Source organism: Nasonia vitripennis, chromosome 4 (assembly GCF_009193385.2).
Source record: "Nasonia vitripennis strain AsymCx chromosome 4, Nvit_psr_1.1, whole genome shotgun sequence".
Classification (NCBI taxonomy): domain Eukaryota; kingdom Metazoa; phylum Arthropoda; class Insecta; order Hymenoptera; family Pteromalidae; genus Nasonia; species Nasonia vitripennis.
In genome coordinates this window covers 1,693,167-1,711,927 of record NC_045760.1, presented here as the reverse complement: position 1 = coordinate 1,711,927, position 18,761 = coordinate 1,693,167, and the positions used below count along the sequence as shown (strand labels likewise).

Below are 18,761 nucleotides of genomic sequence, written 5' to 3'. Positions count from 1 at the left end.
CTAAGGGTTGATTAATTTTAACAAGTAGTCAAAAGCCCGGTGGGTCAGACTGGCGTGATTACCGAATGTATAGAAGGAATAAAAAGGTGCGTTATAATAAAAATAAACTCGTAGACTTTTATTAGGCATTTTTATTTATCAAAAATGTTTATCAAAACAAATTTTTAATCGTCATTCTTAGGAATTGACTTGTGCAATTTCGTGTATTATTCATTACTATACATGTTATGTACATATAACAATGGAAAACGTTTTTCTCAACAATAACAGTACTAGAATCAGTACATTAATACTGCATAATTTATACTCCTAAGTATATTACATACCTTACAAACTTAATTTTTAATTTTTTTTTTAAATTACTATAATTGTCAAAAAGTAAAATATTTTCCTAATAGGTCAAAAACAAAATTAAAAGTCAACTTAAAAACTAATGATGCTTATAAAGCTATGAGCTTCATGGTTAAGACTTGCTTAGATTATAAAACACATGTATGAACTTTTTTTGTTAAACAGTACAAATTTATATGAAAAATGCATCAGAAATTACATCGATTATAAATTTTAAAATATTCTATAAAAATGTCTTTTTCTTATTTGAAATTGACTTGATATGTTGCATCAAAACTTAAAAGTAGTCTTCATTGGCACAGAAAAATATATCTTCATATGTTTGATTTGTCACTTACAAAAATAATCTACCTGATATTTCTCGGAAATTTATTGAGCAGATTTAAGTTTGTAAGCCTTTAGCACTTTCAGCACAATACTGTTTGAACATTCTTAATTGTAGTTTAGTAACTGCTTTAGTAATGTTTTGAGATAGATCAATAGGATCTTGAATGCACATAGGCGAATCCAAACGGAAAAACTCTACATTTTCTTTTTTTATCTGACTTTTATATATACTCATTTCTTCTGGTAAATCGTCAATATTTGAAAATTGACTTTTTTTCATTACCTTTCCTAAAAATGGACAGGCAACGTCGGATATATAATTGAAATCAGCATAGTAAGTAAAAAATCCTTTTAGGAGATCACTTATTGAAAAATCTATGTTCTTCGCTGAAATTTCTTTTGATACTCCAGTTTCCCAGCCTATAAAAAATAAATATATAAATTGTAGCAACTGTATTATTACAAAGATAAATTTTATTAATTTTTCTTACCAGCTACAATGTTCGATCGATTTTGTAGTTTTATTAGACTTTGTACACTTGGTAAAATTTCTTTGATTTGTAGGTAAAATATTGCAAGCCATGAAATCGCGTATGTAGTGATAGCTCTCGAACCTGACAAACGACAAAGAAGGTTCCATTTTTTCAAAAAAAGTATTAACTTGCGACAAGGTGTGCAGGCGTCCACGTAATAGCTGAAAAAAAAACGTTCAAATTGTTGTCTCGATAATTTTTTTATAATTATTTGGTAAATGTATATTACCCAAGTATTTTAGACTTTTCGACGCCAAGTCCATTGATAAATGAAATATCGCAATTTAGATTTGTAGACCTATGCTTCAATTTTATAATGGGCACTCGAGTACGTACAATAACTTCCATGATTACCCAAATATCTTGGTGTTTGTGAAAGCAGTCTTGAACTGTCAATAATTGTTCTTGACTTTCAACCATTGATTTAGGTTTTACATATTGATTTTCACAATCCAAAAATATATCCAAATCACTATCTTTAAAGCCTAAAGATGAAATCCTTGAACCAAATAAATAAGCTTTAGCCAAAGGATACTTGGATTTTACAACTGCTTCTACGGATTCCAATAGCTTATTTTCAGAAGCTCCTGATGAGAGAATCGTTTCATTTGACTCTATTATCAAATTGTCTATGGTTTTTTCAACAGAAGTCAACAATTTTGTAGCAAAGATGTTCATTTCAGGAACATTAAAATCACGGGATTTTAATATATACTTGTGAGAATCTCTATCACAATGAATTGAATGGTGATCTGAATTGGCAAACCAGTAGCTTGAGCATAAAATGCAACAATCAAATTGTAATTTTTGTTTTCTTAGTATTCTTTTTTCTACTTCTTTCAAATGACTTGGCTTTTCAAGATGTCTAGCATAATCAACTTCAAATTCAAATTGGGCTGAACAAATGTTACAAAAATACTTTTCAATATAATACCAAAGATTTTCAAAAATGTTGCGAAACAGTTGAAAAATTTCATCTGCTGACTTTTTATATGATTGATAATTGCTAATGTGAGGTTCAGAGTTTATGTGAGTATGAAGACTTAAATTACAATTTTCTATTTTAATATCACAGGCAATACATTTAACCCATTCATCTGAATCTTCGTGCATATATGATTTTGCAAGTTCCAAATCACTGAATTGATCTCGATAGTTGTCAAAAAATTCATCATTTTCTTCCATTTCTTGTAAATTTTTTTCGTGTTCTTCTGTTCTCAAATGCTCATAAAGTTGCTGTGGATCACTAGAGATTTCCCATCCACATGGAATACATCCTCTGTTAGATTCATGCGGAAAAGTTAAACTAATATCTAGCTGTAGTCTTTTAATTCTTTCTGGATTTATCTGAAAAATATTTTCATCCCCTCGCTCCACACATAATTTGACATATCTGGGACTAAAATTAATAAGATTTTTGGTACGAATTTTCAAGGTTGCATCATCATTTTCTTGCTGCTGGAAAGGTGTTCTTTGTTTAAGCATTGGACAATAATTTATGTCTAAATCCAAATTTACCAAATTATTTAGTGTGTAATTAACATCATCTTTTCCAGATGAATTGGTAAAAGTTATATTGTTTGTTTGAATGGCATTTTTAAATCTATATTCATGAGTACGATAAAAGTGCTCAAGCAGTATTTTGTCATTGAAGAAATTTGTCTTACAAAGAGGACAAAAGAAAATGACTTTTTCAAATGACGGACCATTCATATTTGAATAATATTTTTGCATTTCGTTTTTATGATAATCTGACTCTAAATGTTGAACCATCATATAATCATATGTTGAATTAATTTTACACACAGGACATACATACATAGTTCTAGATACGTTGGCATTGTTAACACTATCGTTAGACTGAGCATTTTCATCATCAGCTGGTTTTGAAATATGTTGAATTTCAAAAAGATGAGTTACTGCTCCATTCAGTTCAGTCAATTGTATTTGGCATTTCAAACATTTTATAACTTCATTGTTTGCATAAGTAACAAATTGCATATTTTCGTCTTTCAAAACTAAGTGGATAGCTGTCATTCGATATTTATGAACATAATCATAATTATAATGCATAAATAATAAATTCTCATCTTTACACCTTATAGTGCAAATAAAGCAAAAATATTCTGTGTAAATAGAATTAATGTTTTGATGAATATGTTGTTGCAATTGTGGCATGGTATTTGTACTGTTTTCATCTTGATTCGCATAACTATTTTGTACTGCAGGGACTCTGTTATAATGCAAATTGCAGCCTGCATAATATAGATATCTATTGAACTCTGCATTTAAAGTATTGTAAATATTGTTCATTGGAATATTTGTATACAGAGCATAATTCAAGTACATCATACTCATGATTGTATTATTATTTGGGCAATGTACAACAACTAAACGCTTTTGATGACCAAGTCCATTCAAATGTCTCTCCAAGTCGTCTTCATTCATCATAATATGATCACATATTAAACAATAAATTTTCTTCATATTGTCCTTTATAGTGAATTTGATAATATCTGTAATATTGCCACTTCTTTGGCTCAAGTGAAACATTTTATGATACAAAAGAGTAGAATCAGATTCTAAATTGCTTTTACAGCTAATGCAATGAACTGGAGAATTGCTTGATGTACAAGATTTACTAGAACAAGTATCTTCTCCACTTTTATCTTGGCCATTTGAGGAACTATTTAGTATACAAGATTTCCCAGAAGAAGTCTCATCATTAGAAGAACTATTTAGTGTACAAGATATACCGGAAGAAGTCTCTTCTCCGTTTCTATCTTGGTCATTTGTAGGAACATTTAATAAAGGCTCTTGTATACTTGGATATTGGTTGTTTAACGCATTATCCCCCACAATTTTTCTACGTGCTTTTATGTGCTTTTTTCCGTTAATGTGTTCAGAAACATGAACCAGATTAGGAATCGTACTAGAACAAAATGTACACTTGTATTCTCTACTACTGACCGGTATAATGCCATTGTTTAAAAGTTCAATGTATTTCTGCTCGTCAATCCTGGAATTTCTCGGCAGAGCACCATTGCAGTCTATTATAGCTAGATGTTTGTCATCTGTAGTAACATGCTTGGATGCATCATCTGTATCTTTTACCTCCACATGACAGATGGTACAAAGAAAACCATCGGTCGTTCTGCAAATGTAATTCCTTACAAGCGTTGTATACATTTTGCTAATTCGTCAACACAGAGCAAACAGTATAACCTAATGTCGGAAATGCCTTTTCTCTTCGTTGTCACATATCACAGGAAGCGTTTATCACAAATTCGATAAGTTAGCTGATGCGCGCATTATTCTTCGTGTCTCAACAATACTTCTGTCATGTATAGTATACGCAATACAGTAGAGCTATTACAACAAGGTTATTACTTAGCTTAGCTTCTGTAACACGGCCGTATCTAGCTAAATAGAAACTATCGGCGAATTGAGTGATTATCCTCACCGCCACGTCAGTACTAAATTAACTAGCCGTAATCAAATATCGTATGTGAATGCATAACTCCTTGTTATGCCCATACCGGCAAGGATATCAGCAAGAAGCACGAAATCCCGCCGTGTCGCTTATTTACTATATATATACTACACACTGCACGACTCGTGTTTATACTTGGACTGCGCGCGATCAGAGTCCCAATTCACGTAGTCTAGTCGCCCGCGTCTCTTCGGCTGGACTTTGAATTAGTGGAAAAACGTTAACTGTAGACTGTTTGTTTATTAACAAAACGCTTTTTCCGCACACTTGCGAAGAAAAAAGTCTCCGTGCACTTGCACTATCAGGCCAACATTGCGTCGATGGCCGAAAACCGACGTACCAACCTCCAAAAATTCACTAGCAGCATTGCAGCACTATATACTTACACCGAAAGCCGCTTGTGCAGACTTTATAATGTGCCAGAGATATTTAAAAAGATATACGAGAGATGTCGCTTTTAAGGGCTTGCGCGCTTATAAGTGAGAGAGAGAGAGCAAAATAATGCCTACATATTGATTTCCCGTACGTCGCCAGTGCGGGAAATGGCGTGTATTGATATTTACAAAATAAAGAGGCATTCCTTATGCGACGCGTCACCCTTGGAGCGACGTTATTTGTTTCTTTAAATTTTTCCTGTTGGATTTTAAAGAACGCATAAAAGTGAAGGATTTGGGATTGAATTTTTTTTTAATGAATTGTTGCAATTGATATGTATAAATTGACAATTGTGTACTTATAATATTGTGTGCCTCCCCTCCCCCCTACTTTTTCTTGGAATGGAGTGCGATAACAGCTGCATACCCAAACAAACCACATTCTGTGTGTAATATGCATCCACTTAAATCGCATTGACTCACTATTTAATGCCAGTATTATGATAGAACGTTGACATTAAATTTTTTTATCAATAAATTTCTGAAATTCTTAATAAAATAATTGATTGAAATAATAACAGCTTATTAACAATTTCTGACTCGAGAAAAGTAGCAAATTTATCGAATATAATAACAATAACAATATAACGCCAATCTGCAACCGTTCCGATTTTAATGTATATGACACCTTTTCAATCAACTACATCGGTCGATGACTGATAACTTAACGCGGACATTTGGAGCGTTAAACTTTTATATATGTTATCAATTGTACCAATGTGTAAAAAAATCGTTCTTGCGATTTAATTTACGTTTGTATAAATTCATAGATTATTATTGGCAGAATTCGAAATTTGAAAATAATTCGATCGCGTCGCATCAGTATATCAATGCAATAACGTTTTTTAAGCTTATTTAAACTTATATTCATCTTATAGTGCAGAACCAGATTAACTTAATATACTCGGTCTTTTAACATTAGTATATATAGAAGAATTAGAAAAAGTTTCAAAACCAAGTATTATTGAATTAGACATTATCTTGTAAAATAAGTTATAGACTCTCTTTTATAGGTAAAACATAAATATTTGCAAAAAATAGGGGAAAAAAATAAAATTTTAAATTAATGATTTATATTCACGCGTGTACACTAAAATTAAGTTCGCGTGTGTGCTCTTTCGTTTTATAAAATATCCAAAGGCTGATGAAATGTATTGTACATACACAGCTGAAAAAAAAAACAGCCATTTTAACCGAACTCGCACCAGTAATCCGTCATTGTACGAAGACTCAGAGTTCAGTATAGTTTTAAAGAATAAGTTCGGTCGTTATTGCTGGTGTCCCGCGTAAGCCGACCAATTTTACGAGTCGCGACTTTACAGCAGAAACGACTGTGTTTTTTTTTTTTTTTTTTGTTCAGTGTACGAATTCGGCGTTTTATAGATTAAAAGCAAGAAATGATAAGAAAGTAACGCCGCGTTATAGATTGCGCAAATGCGTGCAGACTGATCGAAAAGATTAAAAAACGCAGAGATGCGATAAACCTTTCGTACACGAAGTGTGCATATGAAGTTTGGCCTTATAAATCGCGCCGAGGTGACTGCGGATTTAATTTTATCGATCCGTTTTTAAAGAGAACGCGGGACGATCGAGCTGTATATAGTATATATAAGAGGCCCGATATTCGAGGAGTCTTAACGCCGATCTTCCGTGCATAACGCCGCATCGATATCATCGAAAAAATGTCGAAGCTACTCATCGTATCGATTTGCGTCGTAGTCGCGAGTTGCGCTACGTCCGTCAAAAGATACGACGATTACAAAGTTTTTCAAATCACACCGACAACCGATTCGCAACTCGATTCCTTGCGTTCTTTTAACAATCGGCAGAACGAGGGGGTGAGTATATAAGATTCGCTTTTGTATAAATTACCGTCGACAAATAAACCGGTCCCTCTTTGTTTAAAAAAAAAAAAAATTCAGTACCAGTTCTGGAAGGAGCCGAGCATCCGATTTCGACCGACGTACCTGATGGTTCCCCCAGACAAGCTTCAAGATTTCAAGCGAATGATGAACCTTACTGAAATCGATTACCAGACCCGAATCGAGAACGTACAGACTCTGGTCGATCGAACTTATCCCGCGATCGAGTCCCGATCCAATACCGATCTCTCCTGGGATCGGTATCACGCCTACGAGGAGATCGACGCCTGGCTGGACCAGTTGGCCGCCGAGTACGACCAGGTCGAGGTTGTCGTGGGCGGAAAAACTCACGAAGATCGTCTTATCAAAGGAGTCAAGCTGTCCTGGGGCAAGAACAATCCCGGAATTTTCCTGGAGGCTGGTATCCACGCGAACGAGTGGATCGGACCGGCCACCGTCACGTATCTGCTGAACGAGTTTCTCACCAGCAAAGACCCAAAGGTTCGTCGACTCGCCGAGGCTTACGACTGGTACGTTTTTCCGATTTTCAACCCGGACGGATATGCCTACACTTTTAAGAAGGTAAATTACATACTTTTTTACTTGGTACCGCAGCAAATCGCTATTGGTTTATCGTTAATTTTCAACTTGACGTACGCGAATAAGGATCGAATGTGGCGGAAGACACGAGTGCCAAACGACAATGGCTGCTTCGGAGTCGATCCCAACCGGAACTGGGATTATCAATGGATGAGTAAGTTTGAGGATTTATATATAATTTTTGCGGGTATAGCATATCTGAGACGAATTAATGAAATTTGCATAATTGCGCAGACGGCGGTGCCAGCGACAATCCTTGCGACTCGACTTACGCGGGAAAGAGTCCGTTTTCCGAGATAGAAACGAGAACGATCTCGAATTACATTTCGTCGATATCCGACAAACTCTTTGCCTTCATCTCGTTCCACAGTTACGGCCAACATCTGTTGCTTCCCTACGGCCACACTAAGGAACACCTCGACAATTACGATGAACTAGTGAGTAGATATCTCACTACATACTGAATACTTATATAGGTATTCCATTTCGAATAAGCGTAAAAAGTCGAATTTTTTTCTTTCTCGTATAAGTTTGCAGTTGGCAAAAAGAGCATCGACACATTGGCCAAGCGGTACGGCACCAAGTACGACATTGGCAACATACCTGAAGTATTATGTGAGTTTCTTGCACCAGCCAGCTCGCCGCTGGTTTCGCAATTAATCGTACGCCATATTTAATTACAAATATTGCTAAACTCGTTATACAGACGTTGACAGCGGGAGCTCCATGGACTGGGTGAAAGGAGTCCACAAACTGCCCATAACATACACTTACGAGTTGCGAGACGAGGGAGTCTACGGATTCCTAGTCCCAGCGAACTTTATCATTCCCACTGGCAAAGAAGTTCTCGACTCGTTCATAACAATGTTCGAAGAAGCTTCAAAACTGGGCTACCCAAAGAAATTCGAGTAATCACATATATGTCTAATAACAGCGTAATATCAACATGTAAACAAACTCAGAGGTTATAAAAACTATCGTATGCTAATTGATGCAATAAATGAATGAAACATCCATGGCCAGTATAGAGTCGACTTGATTTGCATACACTTCGCATGTGCGAGCCTATATTACAATAGGCTGTGTCGACGATCACCCGTATATACGTTATACCTATATATACGGTATCCAGATATACTGATGATACACGCATAAACGGTGCCAATTACGGAGCCAAAACGGCCTATTGTGGACGCAGCCTAATGATAGTAGAGGTCCACCACTGCGCAGACTCTCTGCAGCAGGCCAGAAATCAGAATAGAAGCCGCCGCCGCGGCGGGAGAGACCCCTGCGATGCAGAGCGAAACGCGCAGAAGTACAGCCGTCCGCTGCAGCAGAGCCGTATGTAATCGCTGCATTAGAGCCGTAACAACGGCAGCATTGCGTGGGAGTCGAATAGCCGCGAGTACTTATCGCCTCATTTATGAATCGTACTTGAAGGAGAGCAGCCCACGCGTCGTCGTCGTCGTCGTCTGCAGTAACGACGATTGAGCTCTCTGCGAGCCGGGAAATTGTATGCTGGCGCAGCCCAAGATGGCCTACAATTTTCCGGGAATGCCTGCAGCCGCTATGCCTGCGATAGGTGAGAGAGAGCTTATATACCATCAGCTTCTTTATTGATTTTATAACCCCTGATGACTTTTGGCCGCAGGCATTTGTTTACCTTTGCCTTCGACGAGTATACCTATCGCGTTATTCATTGTTGTCGTATAGCTGCTATTCGTTTGCGGATTCTAGAACTATTTTTAGATCCTCCTTTTCGCTCTTTTTCTTTCATGTCTTATCCGACAAAATTATGCGAATTTGTGCAGGAATGGGTCCGATGGGGCCTTTGACTCCCATCCCCGGGACACAGAATTTCATGGAGCTGGCTACCCAGGGCTTTCCTCCACTGCCACCGCCAATACAGATTCCTGGCATGAATGATTCTCCACTGGAGTTCAGTACAAACAAGAATCAGCCGTCTATCATTCAAGACAGTCCAGAGGACAACGAGAGGAGAAATGATAAGAATGAAAGTAGGAGAGATAGAGATAACAGAGACAACCGTGACAGTGGCAGAAGGTATGATGCGCAGTAGTAGAAACCCTAAGTATCATAAATTGTATTCATTTGATTATGTGTGTGCACAGGTCAAGAAGAGAAAGGGATAGGAGAGATCGGGACAGAGATAGAAGGGATGAAAGAAATGACAGGGACCGCAGGGATGACAGAAGATCAGATGACCGTGAAAATGTGATTTCTGCAACACCCAGTAATAATCATAATAGTGGTAGTAATAATCAAGTGACATCAACGTCAACATCAACAGCTAATAGTAATCCTGGACTTGGACCACCAATGGAGCCATCGCCGGGCGTTTGGGGCATGGGCATTGGTTGGTAAAAATTAATTATGCTTACACAGTACGTAGTGCATTCAAAGAAAAGTAAAGTTTTCAATTCTATTCAAAGGCTATCCGATGATGGGAATGGGACCAATGGGAACAGTTGGACCTCTTATGGGTGAGATGCCTCTTGGGCCCCATATGGGCCATGCCCATGGTTATGGACCCATGAGCATGAGTATGATTTCGCATGAAAGTGCAATGATGGGGGCTCCAATTTTGGGCCCAGAACAGATGATGAGTGAAGCTACTAGTCAAATAATCAGTGGAGCACTGCCTCCTGCAAACCAGGGCACCAAAGAAATAATCCACTGCAAAAGCTGTACTTTGTTTCCTCCAAATCCTAATGCTCCACCTCCTACAACTAGAGAAAGGCCTCCAGGATGTAGGACTATTTTTGTCGGAGGTAAATAAGCATCACCTGTTTAGCCATCAAAGTTCATTCAATGATATTATTTACATACGAATCATTCCTTATAGGATTGCCTGAAAACATCACAGAGGCCATTATACAGGAGATATTTGAACGGTGTGGAGAAATCACTACTTTAAGACTGTCAAAGAAAAACTTTTGTCATATTCGATTTGTATTAGAAGGCAGTGTTGATGCAGCAATTTACCTATCTGGGTATAGAGTAAGGATTGGTTCAAACGGCGATGCCTCGAATACCGGTAGATTGCACGTGGATTTTGCACAGGTATTTGTCTGAATTCTAGTTATTGGAACAAGTGAATGTGAAATTGATAAAATTTTTACAATTCTCAGGCGAGAGACGACCAGTATGAATGGGAATGTAGACAACGACAACTCCAAAGAGAGCAAAGGCATAGAGAACGCGTTGAAAAAGAAAGACAAAGACCGCCATCGAGTCCACCACCCGTAGTTCATTATACTGACCACGAAGCGTCAAACATCTGTGAAAAAATCAAACAAGACGACACTTTTATGAAAGCAGTACAAGTAAGCTCATGCTTAGTGATACTCATGCTTAGTGCTCAGCTTAATGATTAAAAATATTTACTTGTCAGATTGTCGTCACGTGGCTAGAGCGCGGAGACTGTACAAAACGAAACGCCAACACGTTCTACTCCATGATCCAGTCAACCAATTCTCATGTGCGGCGTTTGTTGACCGAGAAGGTGTCTTACGAAGAAGAGCTGCAAAAGGCGAAAGAGCTGTTAAAAGGCAGAATGCAGGGATTACTTATTCAGTGTGAGTTTAAAATGATTGTTGAGTAAAGTATATTAGCACATCCGTACCTTGATTTGTTACGGTGTTAATAAGCATATTGGCATATCTATCGCTTGTTTTTGGTAAGTGGAGCCTATTGCCGAGGTTTCGAGAACTATTTGTCTGATGAAAGAAAAACAAAATGTCATTGCATTCCCGACTTGTCATAAGAGGCTGCGTCAATCTTTGGGCAGACGGTGCAAGCAGCATTTTTCATACAAGTCCCTGTCTCATTTCATCATCAATAACTGAATTCTTAAATTAAATTTCCAAAGAAATTCATTACGAAATCTTTTGCCAAAGTTTACGGACAGCATTGTACAATCTTGATCGTGAAAGAGTGCTTTTTTTTCCGCAAATTCACGCGAATCGATCTCTTAAAGTTCATCTATGCCAAGCAGTAAACTTTCTGGAACAAAAGGTTTCGCGATTCTGATGTAATTCATTTTGCTGTCTACTGTTCTAAAGCTTAAATGAGCTCTGTTGAAATTGACGACTTGAGGATTTGGAGAGAAAAAAGGTGGGTGAAGAATGCTGACTTTAAATTTATGATTCTAGTACTCAAGGTCCACTGGCAGTTGTACACAAACGTGTACCATTGTATACCGATAGAACAATAGTGTATCGAAAAGAAAGTATAGTCAATTGCATGCTTTAAAGATAAGATCAATTTAAGTGGTGTTTGGGCAATATCTATACTCAAAGTCAAGCTTCTGAGATGTTCCTGGTGACGAATTTTCCTGTCAGTCAGGAAAATTCAAATCATTCTCTCTCTCTCTCTCTCTCTCTCTCTCTCTCTCTCTCATGTACAACATTCTATGTCAACCTTTTCACAATTAATCCGCTAGAGTCATATTATCAACGAATATAGACTTGGTATAGAAGAACGGTCACGGGTTAAATTGAAAGGACGAAAACTTGGGGGACAGGTACAGTGCAGTATAATAGGCTCTGCGTGTATTTCAAAATGGCACTCCGGCGCCAATACTGACCGTCCTTCGCTATACCAAGTCTATATTCGTTGATATCATGGTAGTGGATGATTTTGTCGATGTAGAGAGCATTACTGTAAATTAATGAGTGCATAATGGGACATAGGAAGTAGAGAGCAGTTCACAACAAAAGCGAAACGAATAATGCCATTTTTATAAGTACGTGAAAATTATAAGAGAAGCAATATCAGGGTATACAACAGGGATTTGTTGTGTTTTTGTATGCGACATACGACACCCGTGTCCATCAACAGTCAGTCAGATCGAACGGGTATTTACTGCGGCCAGCCACAAGAAGGTTTGGGATCACTTCACCAAGGCCCAGAGAAAGAACATTGAAATGTGGAAGAAACAATCTTCGGTATGTATTTGCCTTTCAATGTCTGCAATAGCCAGTCTCTAGGTGATGTTGATTTCCTTTGTTTTATTTATTTATTTTTTTCTCTTATTTTGAACATACGATTTTTCAAAGTCTCACAAGTGCATATAGTAAAGACTTGCGGATCACGCTATTACCGAATCCAATCGTAACAATCCACTCTATTGCTTCTTCGGATGTTTTTTTCATCGTGTAAACAAAGTGTGTATATATTGTAATTTAACCCGTTCAAGTTACCTCCAATGAAGAAAGCATCCGTAAATTCAATAAGCGACTGGTATTTCGGGCGTATTGTAAGCCAGACTGTGAGGTAAGTGATATTGACGAGTAACAAAGAAAATGCGAAGAAAAGCAATTTCCCACGTTAAAAAATAAGAGTATGGTCAGACACGTGCTAACTTTCGCGAAAATTGTCTTTGATTGGCAATAGAGTAGACGCAATTAAGAAATGAAGGTAAAACAGCAAAGTAAGAAAGTCTTTCAGCCATCGCAGAAAAAGTGCGACGATATCGCGTTGTATAAACAGGTAGTAAGCTACAATGGAAAAAAAAATCCAAACGTTTTGTCCTTCTTGTCTTTTATTATCTGTGCATGTCCTTTATACTTTTGTTTTTCGTTTCTTTTGTCTCTGTCACGAAGCTCTTTTCCTTTGGCTTTTTGTCTAGTCGTTTTGTACTTTTAAATCTGGATTTTCTGAAGACGGCGAGGTAAGATTTTCACTATAGTTTAAAGCAAAATAAAAACGACGAGTTCGGAACCCAATTGGCCAATAAAACATTTGTGTTTGCTTATTATTTTCGTTAATTCTTTTTTAACACACTCGCAAATTGGTATATCGTTTAAAAAAAAAAAAATTGAGCGTCAATTCAAAAAGGGTAAAAAATAATATTATTATGATCATTTTTATTATTTCAACGCTCCGATAGACTATACTGGTTTTTCAAGAGCGACGAGTATTCAATTAAGTCAAACCCTTATTGTTTGTATATGATAAAAAAGCATGTTGGCAATTGTTAATCTGGAAATTTTTACCGAAAATCTTTGCTAATGATTGACTTGGAACACAGGAAATCAAGGCCGTTCAGTTGGAGGAGACCCTGATGGAAGGCGAGGGTGAGATGGAGGTGTCCGACTCGGAAGACGAACCGCAGCGTAAAAAGCCTCGCAACCTGTCGGCGTGTAACGAAGACTCGGAAAAATTGCAGTCTTTGAAAGAGGAGAACGACAGTCTGCGGTGTCAACTAGAGGCTTACAAGAACGAGGTAAAGTTGCATTCGACGAAAAAACTTGAAAATATTTTATTTTTTCAGTCGATGGGTACCTACATAAGATTTATGATTCGAATTCCAGGTGGATCTTTTAAAGTCCGAGACCAAAGTGGAGATGGATGCCAAGGAGAAACAAATGAAGATGTTGCAACAAACGCTCAAGGGAATGCAGGAGCAGCTTATGCAGTCGAGAAAACAGCAAGCCCAAGATGATCAGAAGATCAAAGATTTGACCGTTAAGTTGAATGCCACGAAAAAGGAGGAGCCGACAGAAGACGAAATTATTACGTTAGATAAGGATGACGATGTGAACGACGACCAACCTCCTGTCAAGCCTATCGTCACCTCGTCCGGTACTGTTCAAATCACGCAGAAGGATGCTAAACTTATAGGTATGTTCAACGTTGCTCACTAATGTATAGACTTTTGTTTTATTTATAATTTATTTTCTTTTAGGTTTGATTGCTACCTTCTTACACATCCACCCGTTCGGCGCAAGTCTCGACTACGTTTACTATTACCTGCAAAAAATGGAACCTGGTCTTAGACTCAATGAAGTGGAAACTCTGATGCAACGATTTCCCCAAGTATTCAAGCAAGAATTGTCCGGTATTGGCGCAAACATGGAAAGGCGTTGGCAGTTTTCTGGTTTTAATCTTTATCGAAGTCATTAAGATAATTTTATTCTATTTGTTGATTGTTATTTTGTACAAAGCATTGTGATCAATTTGGCTTTGTATCTGCGTATTAAATTAATGCCTTAGAACCTCTCTGTCTGGGATTTTAGTCCATGTCAAATTATTATTTTTGTGTTTTATTTTGTTTAAGATTATAAATGATGTTTTTATTATAAAAAAAAATTATTTCACATGAGTACAGTCTTATTATAATCAGTTCAGTTCATAATTTTCGTTAATTATCGCGTGCAACGTTCTAGACTTGAGCCAGTCCCTCCATTCATTATCGACAATTCTTTCTAACGTGATTTCTTGAAATACTTCGCTTCTGGAAATCTGAAATTAAATATTATAGATAAACGACGTGGTCACAAATTGTTTAAACCAAAAATTTTTGAAAACGGTACCTCTTTAAATCCTAATTTCGTAAACATACTTATACTTTTCTGATTGTCCATGGAGATTTTAGCAGAATATTTTTTAATATCCAATTTTTCTATTCCTACAAAGCATTTTTATTAATTATATGTTTGTTTTATTAAGTTTTAAAAACAGATCATTTACCATATTGGAGCATGAGATAAACTGATTCCAATCCAAATCCTTTGCCTCGATCTGTAGTTTCTGCTATCATGATTTCAATCTCTGCACATTCTTTATCATCTGGGTCATTTAGAAATAAGTTTGTATCTCCAATCATAGCTTCTACAAAAAAATATGCATAAATACTTCGTTATTATTATATTCATTCTCATTTTAAACTAAAGATCAAAGTTTTACCTATTTCATTCCCAGTGCTTTCGAACAATGACTTGCTTAAAATTATAAATGTGCATTCTGTGAAAATATGAAAATTTTAAATAAAATTTTGAAAACAATTTCATGTGATTATGAAACTTAACTGTCTGAATCTTCAAACCAGCTTTGCTGCATTTTATACTCATCTTCTAAACTTAGTGGTTCAGAGGCAGTGAGATGTTGAAGTTCTTCTGATTTCATCCATTCATGATATCTTTGAAAATCATACAATTTTTTAAGTAACAGTTTAAATAATGATAAAAAAGAATATCTATAATAAACTAACCTCAAAACATGGTGCTTCTTATAAGGAACAAGAATTACATTCTCTCCAATTATTTGAGTTGATTTATTTATTTTCATTTTGGATATTTTCTTTAAGTCTGCCGAATTTTTATTAAAAATACTTATGCTCTAATCTAATTACTTCCCAACTCACTAGCAAACAATAGACAGAGAGTATTATCATGGGCAGGGTTGTTAACACTAAAGTCTTTTATATGCTGCACTTGAGTTTCACAAACTTATTAAATAACATATTTCGTAGTGTAATAAAATAAAAAAATGTATGTACAATCCTATAATGTATTAAAGATTTAGTGCTTTTTTATCATTTTATAATAGTAAGGTGAATAATGTGGTTCTGTAGGTTGATCACCCAATAAGAGTTTTTTATGCATAATGTGATTTATTGGTGGAGTTCCCATGTTAAAAGACTCTTTAGATGCTGTTGAAGACTCAGCTACGCACATGGAAGCATTATCACAAACAGATGATTCTGTTATATTATTGGAGTCTTTTAAGAATGAATTGCTATCATTTACAAATAATGATTCTAGTTGACTGTTTAAAATTGAGAGATCATCTTCCACAGGGTCCTCTACGTATCCATTTTCCGCAAATAAAACTTTAATATCATCCACCTCTTCCTTCAAACACTTAATTGCTCTTGTAGATTCTTCAAGAAACTGAGTTTGCGTTTCTCGTAAGCATTGGACCGCTTCTTTGTTTTCATCTATTGTTACCTACAAAAATGTGTAATAATTTAATAGCATACTATAGAGTCAGTCATATAGCCATATAAAATACATTAAAAAATATCCAATTATACCTTTAAAAGCTGTAACTCATTTCTCAAATTCTCAATTAGCTTCCTTGCTGTTTGTTGATCTTCTTCATTCTGGTTACACAGAATAAGCTGAGGCATTTTCCATGTTTCTTGTAATTTTGCAATACCTTGATCTAGACCAGCACCAACGGTTCGAATATTGTCAAAGTAGTTTTCGGCCATTCTTTTTTTTTCACAATAAATGGTATAATAAGTTCCGGTTTCTTGTATCGTTCGCCAACGGTTCTGTTTGTTTACCGTCGAAGGCAGAGTAACGCAACGTAACCTTAAAAATAGGTTCGTTCCATATCGTTTTTTTCTCTATATAGGTGTGTTCGTTGTTTCACGCACATCAGTGCCTTTTCAAAATAAAACGGGCGATACAATTCTTTTTTTTTACAATTTCTCGTACGTATAAGTTTCAGATTATTTATATTCTTTTGAAAAGAATTGAAGTGCAACATATATCTAAGCACACTTTCAACCCTTTTAAAAAATTTTAAAAATGTTTAAAATTTATATACTGTTAAATGCTCGCGATAGGATGATTCTGTAAATTTTTTAAGTGCGAGGAATTATTCTTATACATATGTAAAGCACAAGTACTTTTAGAAAAATAACGTACGAATAAAAAAAATAATAATGTATTTTATGGAAAACAGTAATTACAGTGTTTGACATGAATATTATAAGTTAAAAAGTCGATCTTTTGGTTTTATTTTAGATTTTATTTTCGAAAATTATAAACAATTATTTTTTCGTCGCTGCTTTTTTTGCGGGTTTTGTAGCTTTAGTGGTCTTTGCGACTTTGTCCTTCTTCGTCGACTTCTTCAGTTTGAAGAAAGCGTTTGTCCTCAACACGTTGCGAACGCGTTTTGCCCTGCGAAGCTTGAATCGGTCGAAGTCGCTAAGCTCCAGTCGCTGAAATATGAAATATTCAAGTTAATCTATGTCAGTATATAATTTAATGCTTGATCTATCTTGAAGATATCTTACCTTCTTCTTGGCTTCAACTTTCTTGGCCCACATGGTCTTGGCCCACTCCTCATCGATTTTGCCTTCTTCCCATGCCTTGCGGACAACACGGGTGGAACCAGTGAAAGGGAACTTGAGACGGAACTTGGTCAGATGAAGGTCACTTAACCTCATCTGTCCCCGTGGGATTTTTGAAGCTGGTCCATCAACCAGAACCTGTAATATATTTGATCTTTTAGTTGACTTGTCAACTTTTTTTATTTTCAAATATTTTAATTTTTTAAAGCATCAGATAAAATATTGGCTTCAGTTATGTATCAGCCGGCAATTCCTATCAAGAATAAAGGATCATCATTGTAAAAATTTTTGTTGATATTGAAAAAGAAAACTTTGAACATGTTAATAATTGATCAAGGTTAAAATATTACAAGACACTAATATTGTAGGTATATAATAATTTGAAGTTACGTAGCTTGTGCCATAAAAAACATTAAGATTTTTATATAAATGAAAAAAGAAGCATTAAAACTCACTCTGTTCTGGTCGATGACATCAACAATGCTGACCAGTTTACCCTGGTATGGTCCATTGCTGACATAGGCAACTCGGCCTGTCTCCACAAACCTTTCGAAAGGCTGAAATAAAAATTATTTCTATTAAAATCAGTCATTTTATAAATTTATTTCGAATACTTGTGATAGATGTCGTTTACTGAATTAACTATTGTTTTCTTTGCCTAAAGCACTCAAGCATTGGAAGGAATCATCTATATGTACTATCAGATACATAAATAAACGCGAAAGAAAAACAAAAAGCAAACGACACTTATTGCTATATATTATAGATATAAAAAAGCAACAATTTGTGTTCATTGATCATAAAAAAAAGTATTGATTCGAATGCCAACAAGCATACCATGTGGTTTGGTTGCGGCAAAGAGGTTAAGTTCAATATGCAAAAAAATGAAAAAATCTACAAACTTTTCACTAAACGACCAACTGAATAACAAGAGCTTTCGTAGTGATAATTCGATAGAAATAATAAATTTGTTATTAATTATCGGGTTAATAGTGGAAAGCGAGAAAATTTACCAAGAGCGTGGACGAGCGATGCACTTACCATGATTGCCGGAAGTGAAAGATCCGACTGGCTACGCGATCACGGCGCTTCATCTACGCGAGCAAAGCGAGATACTACATGCTGAAAACAAATCCTCTTCTTTTCAATAAATTTATTGCGATTATCGATTTTAATAATTATTATTTTTTTTTTCATCGTCGAAAAACAACTTTCAAGTTGGAACGTCGTGTTTTGTAACAATATACGATGATTTTTTAAACGTTGAAG

General features: G+C 36.0%; 6 protein-coding genes across 8 annotated transcripts; 3 read left to right on the top strand and 3 right to left on the bottom strand.

The window, feature by feature from the left end:
- Positions 1-113: 113 nt before the first annotated feature.
- LOC100122235 lies at positions 114-5,859 on the bottom strand. The gene is made up of 3 exons (XM_031929049.2): positions 1,441-5,859; positions 1,170-1,372; positions 114-1,098 (listed from the first exon to the last, which is right to left on the bottom strand). The coding sequence occupies exons 1-3, from the start codon at positions 4,398-4,400 to the stop codon at positions 734-736; spliced, it is 3,528 nt and encodes a 1,175-aa protein (XP_031784909.1). The 5' UTR covers positions 4,401-5,859; the 3' UTR covers positions 114-733.
- A 286-nt stretch (positions 5,860-6,145) lies between these two features.
- Positions 6,146-7,718, top strand: LOC116738571 (zinc carboxypeptidase A 1-like). Its single transcript, XM_032599454.1, has 3 exons — positions 6,146-6,976; positions 7,061-7,530; positions 7,616-7,718. Exons 1-3 carry the CDS (start codon positions 6,821-6,823, stop codon positions 7,638-7,640), a joined length of 651 nt encoding a protein of 216 aa, XP_032455345.1. The 5' UTR covers positions 6,146-6,820; the 3' UTR covers positions 7,641-7,718.
- On the top strand, positions 7,673-8,512 carry LOC100122247 (zinc carboxypeptidase-like). Its single transcript, XM_032599013.1, has 4 exons — positions 7,673-7,754; positions 7,835-8,037; positions 8,131-8,215; positions 8,307-8,512. Exons 1-4 carry the CDS (start codon positions 7,673-7,675, stop codon positions 8,510-8,512), a joined length of 576 nt encoding a protein of 191 aa, XP_032454904.1.
- LOC100122263 (ecto-NOX disulfide-thiol exchanger 2) lies at positions 7,951-14,721 on the top strand. The gene is made up of 13 exons (XM_001605815.6): positions 7,951-8,037; positions 8,131-8,215; positions 8,307-9,182; positions 9,412-9,664; positions 9,733-9,977; positions 10,054-10,392; positions 10,467-10,684; positions 10,753-10,947; positions 11,016-11,199; positions 12,464-12,570; positions 13,656-13,850; positions 13,939-14,248; positions 14,313-14,721. The coding sequence occupies exons 3-13, from the start codon at positions 9,116-9,118 to the stop codon at positions 14,528-14,530; spliced, it is 2,331 nt and encodes a 776-aa protein (XP_001605865.2). The 5' UTR covers positions 7,951-8,037; positions 8,131-8,215; positions 8,307-9,115; the 3' UTR covers positions 14,531-14,721.
- LOC100122277 (N-acetyltransferase 9-like protein) lies at positions 14,669-16,723 on the bottom strand. Of its 2 annotated transcripts, XM_001605831.5 has the most exons (7): positions 16,443-16,723; positions 15,618-16,356; positions 15,436-15,545; positions 15,314-15,370; positions 15,098-15,238; positions 14,941-15,035; positions 14,669-14,869 (listed from the first exon to the last, which is right to left on the bottom strand). In XM_001605831.5, the coding sequence occupies exons 2-7, from the start codon at positions 15,692-15,694 to the stop codon at positions 14,747-14,749; spliced, it is 603 nt and encodes a 200-aa protein (XP_001605881.1). In that variant the 5' UTR covers positions 15,695-16,356; positions 16,443-16,723; the 3' UTR covers positions 14,669-14,746. The 2 variants fall into 2 exon arrangements, with proteins under 2 accessions (XP_001605881.1, XP_003427545.1); XM_003427497.4 differs by lacking the exons at positions 14,669-14,869; positions 14,941-15,035; positions 15,098-15,238; positions 15,314-15,370; positions 15,436-15,545 and having other exon boundaries at positions 15,703-16,356.
- Positions 16,724-17,067: 344 nt separating this feature from the next.
- LOC100122306 (60S ribosomal protein L14) lies at positions 17,068-18,745 on the bottom strand. Of its 2 annotated transcripts, none has more exons than XM_016985383.3 (4): positions 18,534-18,745; positions 17,948-18,049; positions 17,436-17,630; positions 17,068-17,360 (listed from the first exon to the last, which is right to left on the bottom strand). In XM_016985383.3, the coding sequence occupies exons 1-4, from the start codon at positions 18,534-18,536 to the stop codon at positions 17,190-17,192; spliced, it is 471 nt and encodes a 156-aa protein (XP_016840872.2). In that variant the 5' UTR covers positions 18,537-18,745; the 3' UTR covers positions 17,068-17,189. The 2 variants fall into 2 exon arrangements, with proteins under 2 accessions (XP_016840872.2, XP_031784919.1); XM_031929059.1 differs by lacking the exon at positions 18,534-18,745 and adding an exon at positions 18,330-18,349.
- Between the last annotated feature and the right edge of the window lie 16 nt (positions 18,746-18,761).

What these genes read in the sequence shown, in the direction of transcription:
- LOC100122235 (XM_031929049.2), bottom strand. Translation starts at nt 4,400, where the DNA reads ATGTATACAACGCTTGTAAGGAATTACATTTGCAGAACGACCGATGGT. An exon ending in GAAAAGTCTAAAATACTTGG is followed by an intron (nt 1,373 to 1,440) that starts GTAATATACATT and finishes TTTTTTTTTCAG; the next exon opens with CTATTACGTGGACGCCTGCA. An exon ending in TCGATCGAACATTGTAGCTG is followed by an intron (nt 1,099 to 1,169) that starts GTAAGAAAAATT and finishes TATTTTTTATAG; the next exon opens with GCTGGGAAACTGGAGTATCA.
- LOC116738571 (XM_032599454.1), top strand. Translation starts at nt 6,821, where the DNA reads ATGTCGAAGCTACTCATCGTATCGATTTGCGTCGTAGTCGCGAGTTGC. An exon ending in ACAATCGGCAGAACGAGGGG is followed by an intron (nt 6,977 to 7,060) that starts GTGAGTATATAA and finishes AAAAAAATTCAG; the next exon opens with TACCAGTTCTGGAAGGAGCC. An exon ending in CTCGCCGAGGCTTACGACTG is followed by an intron (nt 7,531 to 7,615) that starts GTACGTTTTTCC and finishes TTGGTACCGCAG; the next exon opens with CAAATCGCTATTGGTTTATC.
- LOC100122247 (XM_032599013.1), top strand. Translation starts at nt 7,673, where the DNA reads ATGTGGCGGAAGACACGAGTGCCAAACGACAATGGCTGCTTCGGAGTC. An exon ending in CTGGGATTATCAATGGATGA is followed by an intron (nt 7,755 to 7,834) that starts GTAAGTTTGAGG and finishes ATAATTGCGCAG; the next exon opens with ACGGCGGTGCCAGCGACAAT. An exon ending in CAACATACCTGAAGTATTAT is followed by an intron (nt 8,216 to 8,306) that starts GTGAGTTTCTTG and finishes CTCGTTATACAG; the next exon opens with ACGTTGACAGCGGGAGCTCC.
- LOC100122263 (XM_001605815.6), top strand. Translation starts at nt 9,116, where the DNA reads ATGCTGGCGCAGCCCAAGATGGCCTACAATTTTCCGGGAATGCCTGCA. An exon ending in AACCGTGACAGTGGCAGAAG is followed by an intron (nt 9,665 to 9,732) that starts GTATGATGCGCA and finishes GTGTGTGCACAG; the next exon opens with GTCAAGAAGAGAAAGGGATA. An exon ending in TAGAGGCTTACAAGAACGAG is followed by an intron (nt 13,851 to 13,938) that starts GTAAAGTTGCAT and finishes TTCGAATTCCAG; the next exon opens with GTGGATCTTTTAAAGTCCGA.
- LOC100122277 (XM_003427497.4), bottom strand. Translation starts at nt 16,622, where the DNA reads ATGGCCGAAAACTACTTTGACAATATTCGAACCGTTGGTGCTGGTCTA. An exon ending in ATGAGTTACAGCTTTTAAAG is followed by an intron (nt 16,357 to 16,442) that starts GTATAATTGGAT and finishes ACATTTTTGTAG; the next exon opens with GTAACAATAGATGAAAACAA.
- LOC100122306 (XM_016985383.3), bottom strand. An exon ending in ATGTCATCGACCAGAACAGA is followed by an intron (nt 17,631 to 17,947) that starts GTGAGTTTTAAT and finishes AATATATTACAG; the next exon opens with GTTCTGGTTGATGGACCAGC. An exon ending in AAGTTGAAGCCAAGAAGAAG is followed by an intron (nt 17,361 to 17,435) that starts GTAAGATATCTT and finishes TTCATATTTCAG; the next exon opens with CGACTGGAGCTTAGCGACTT.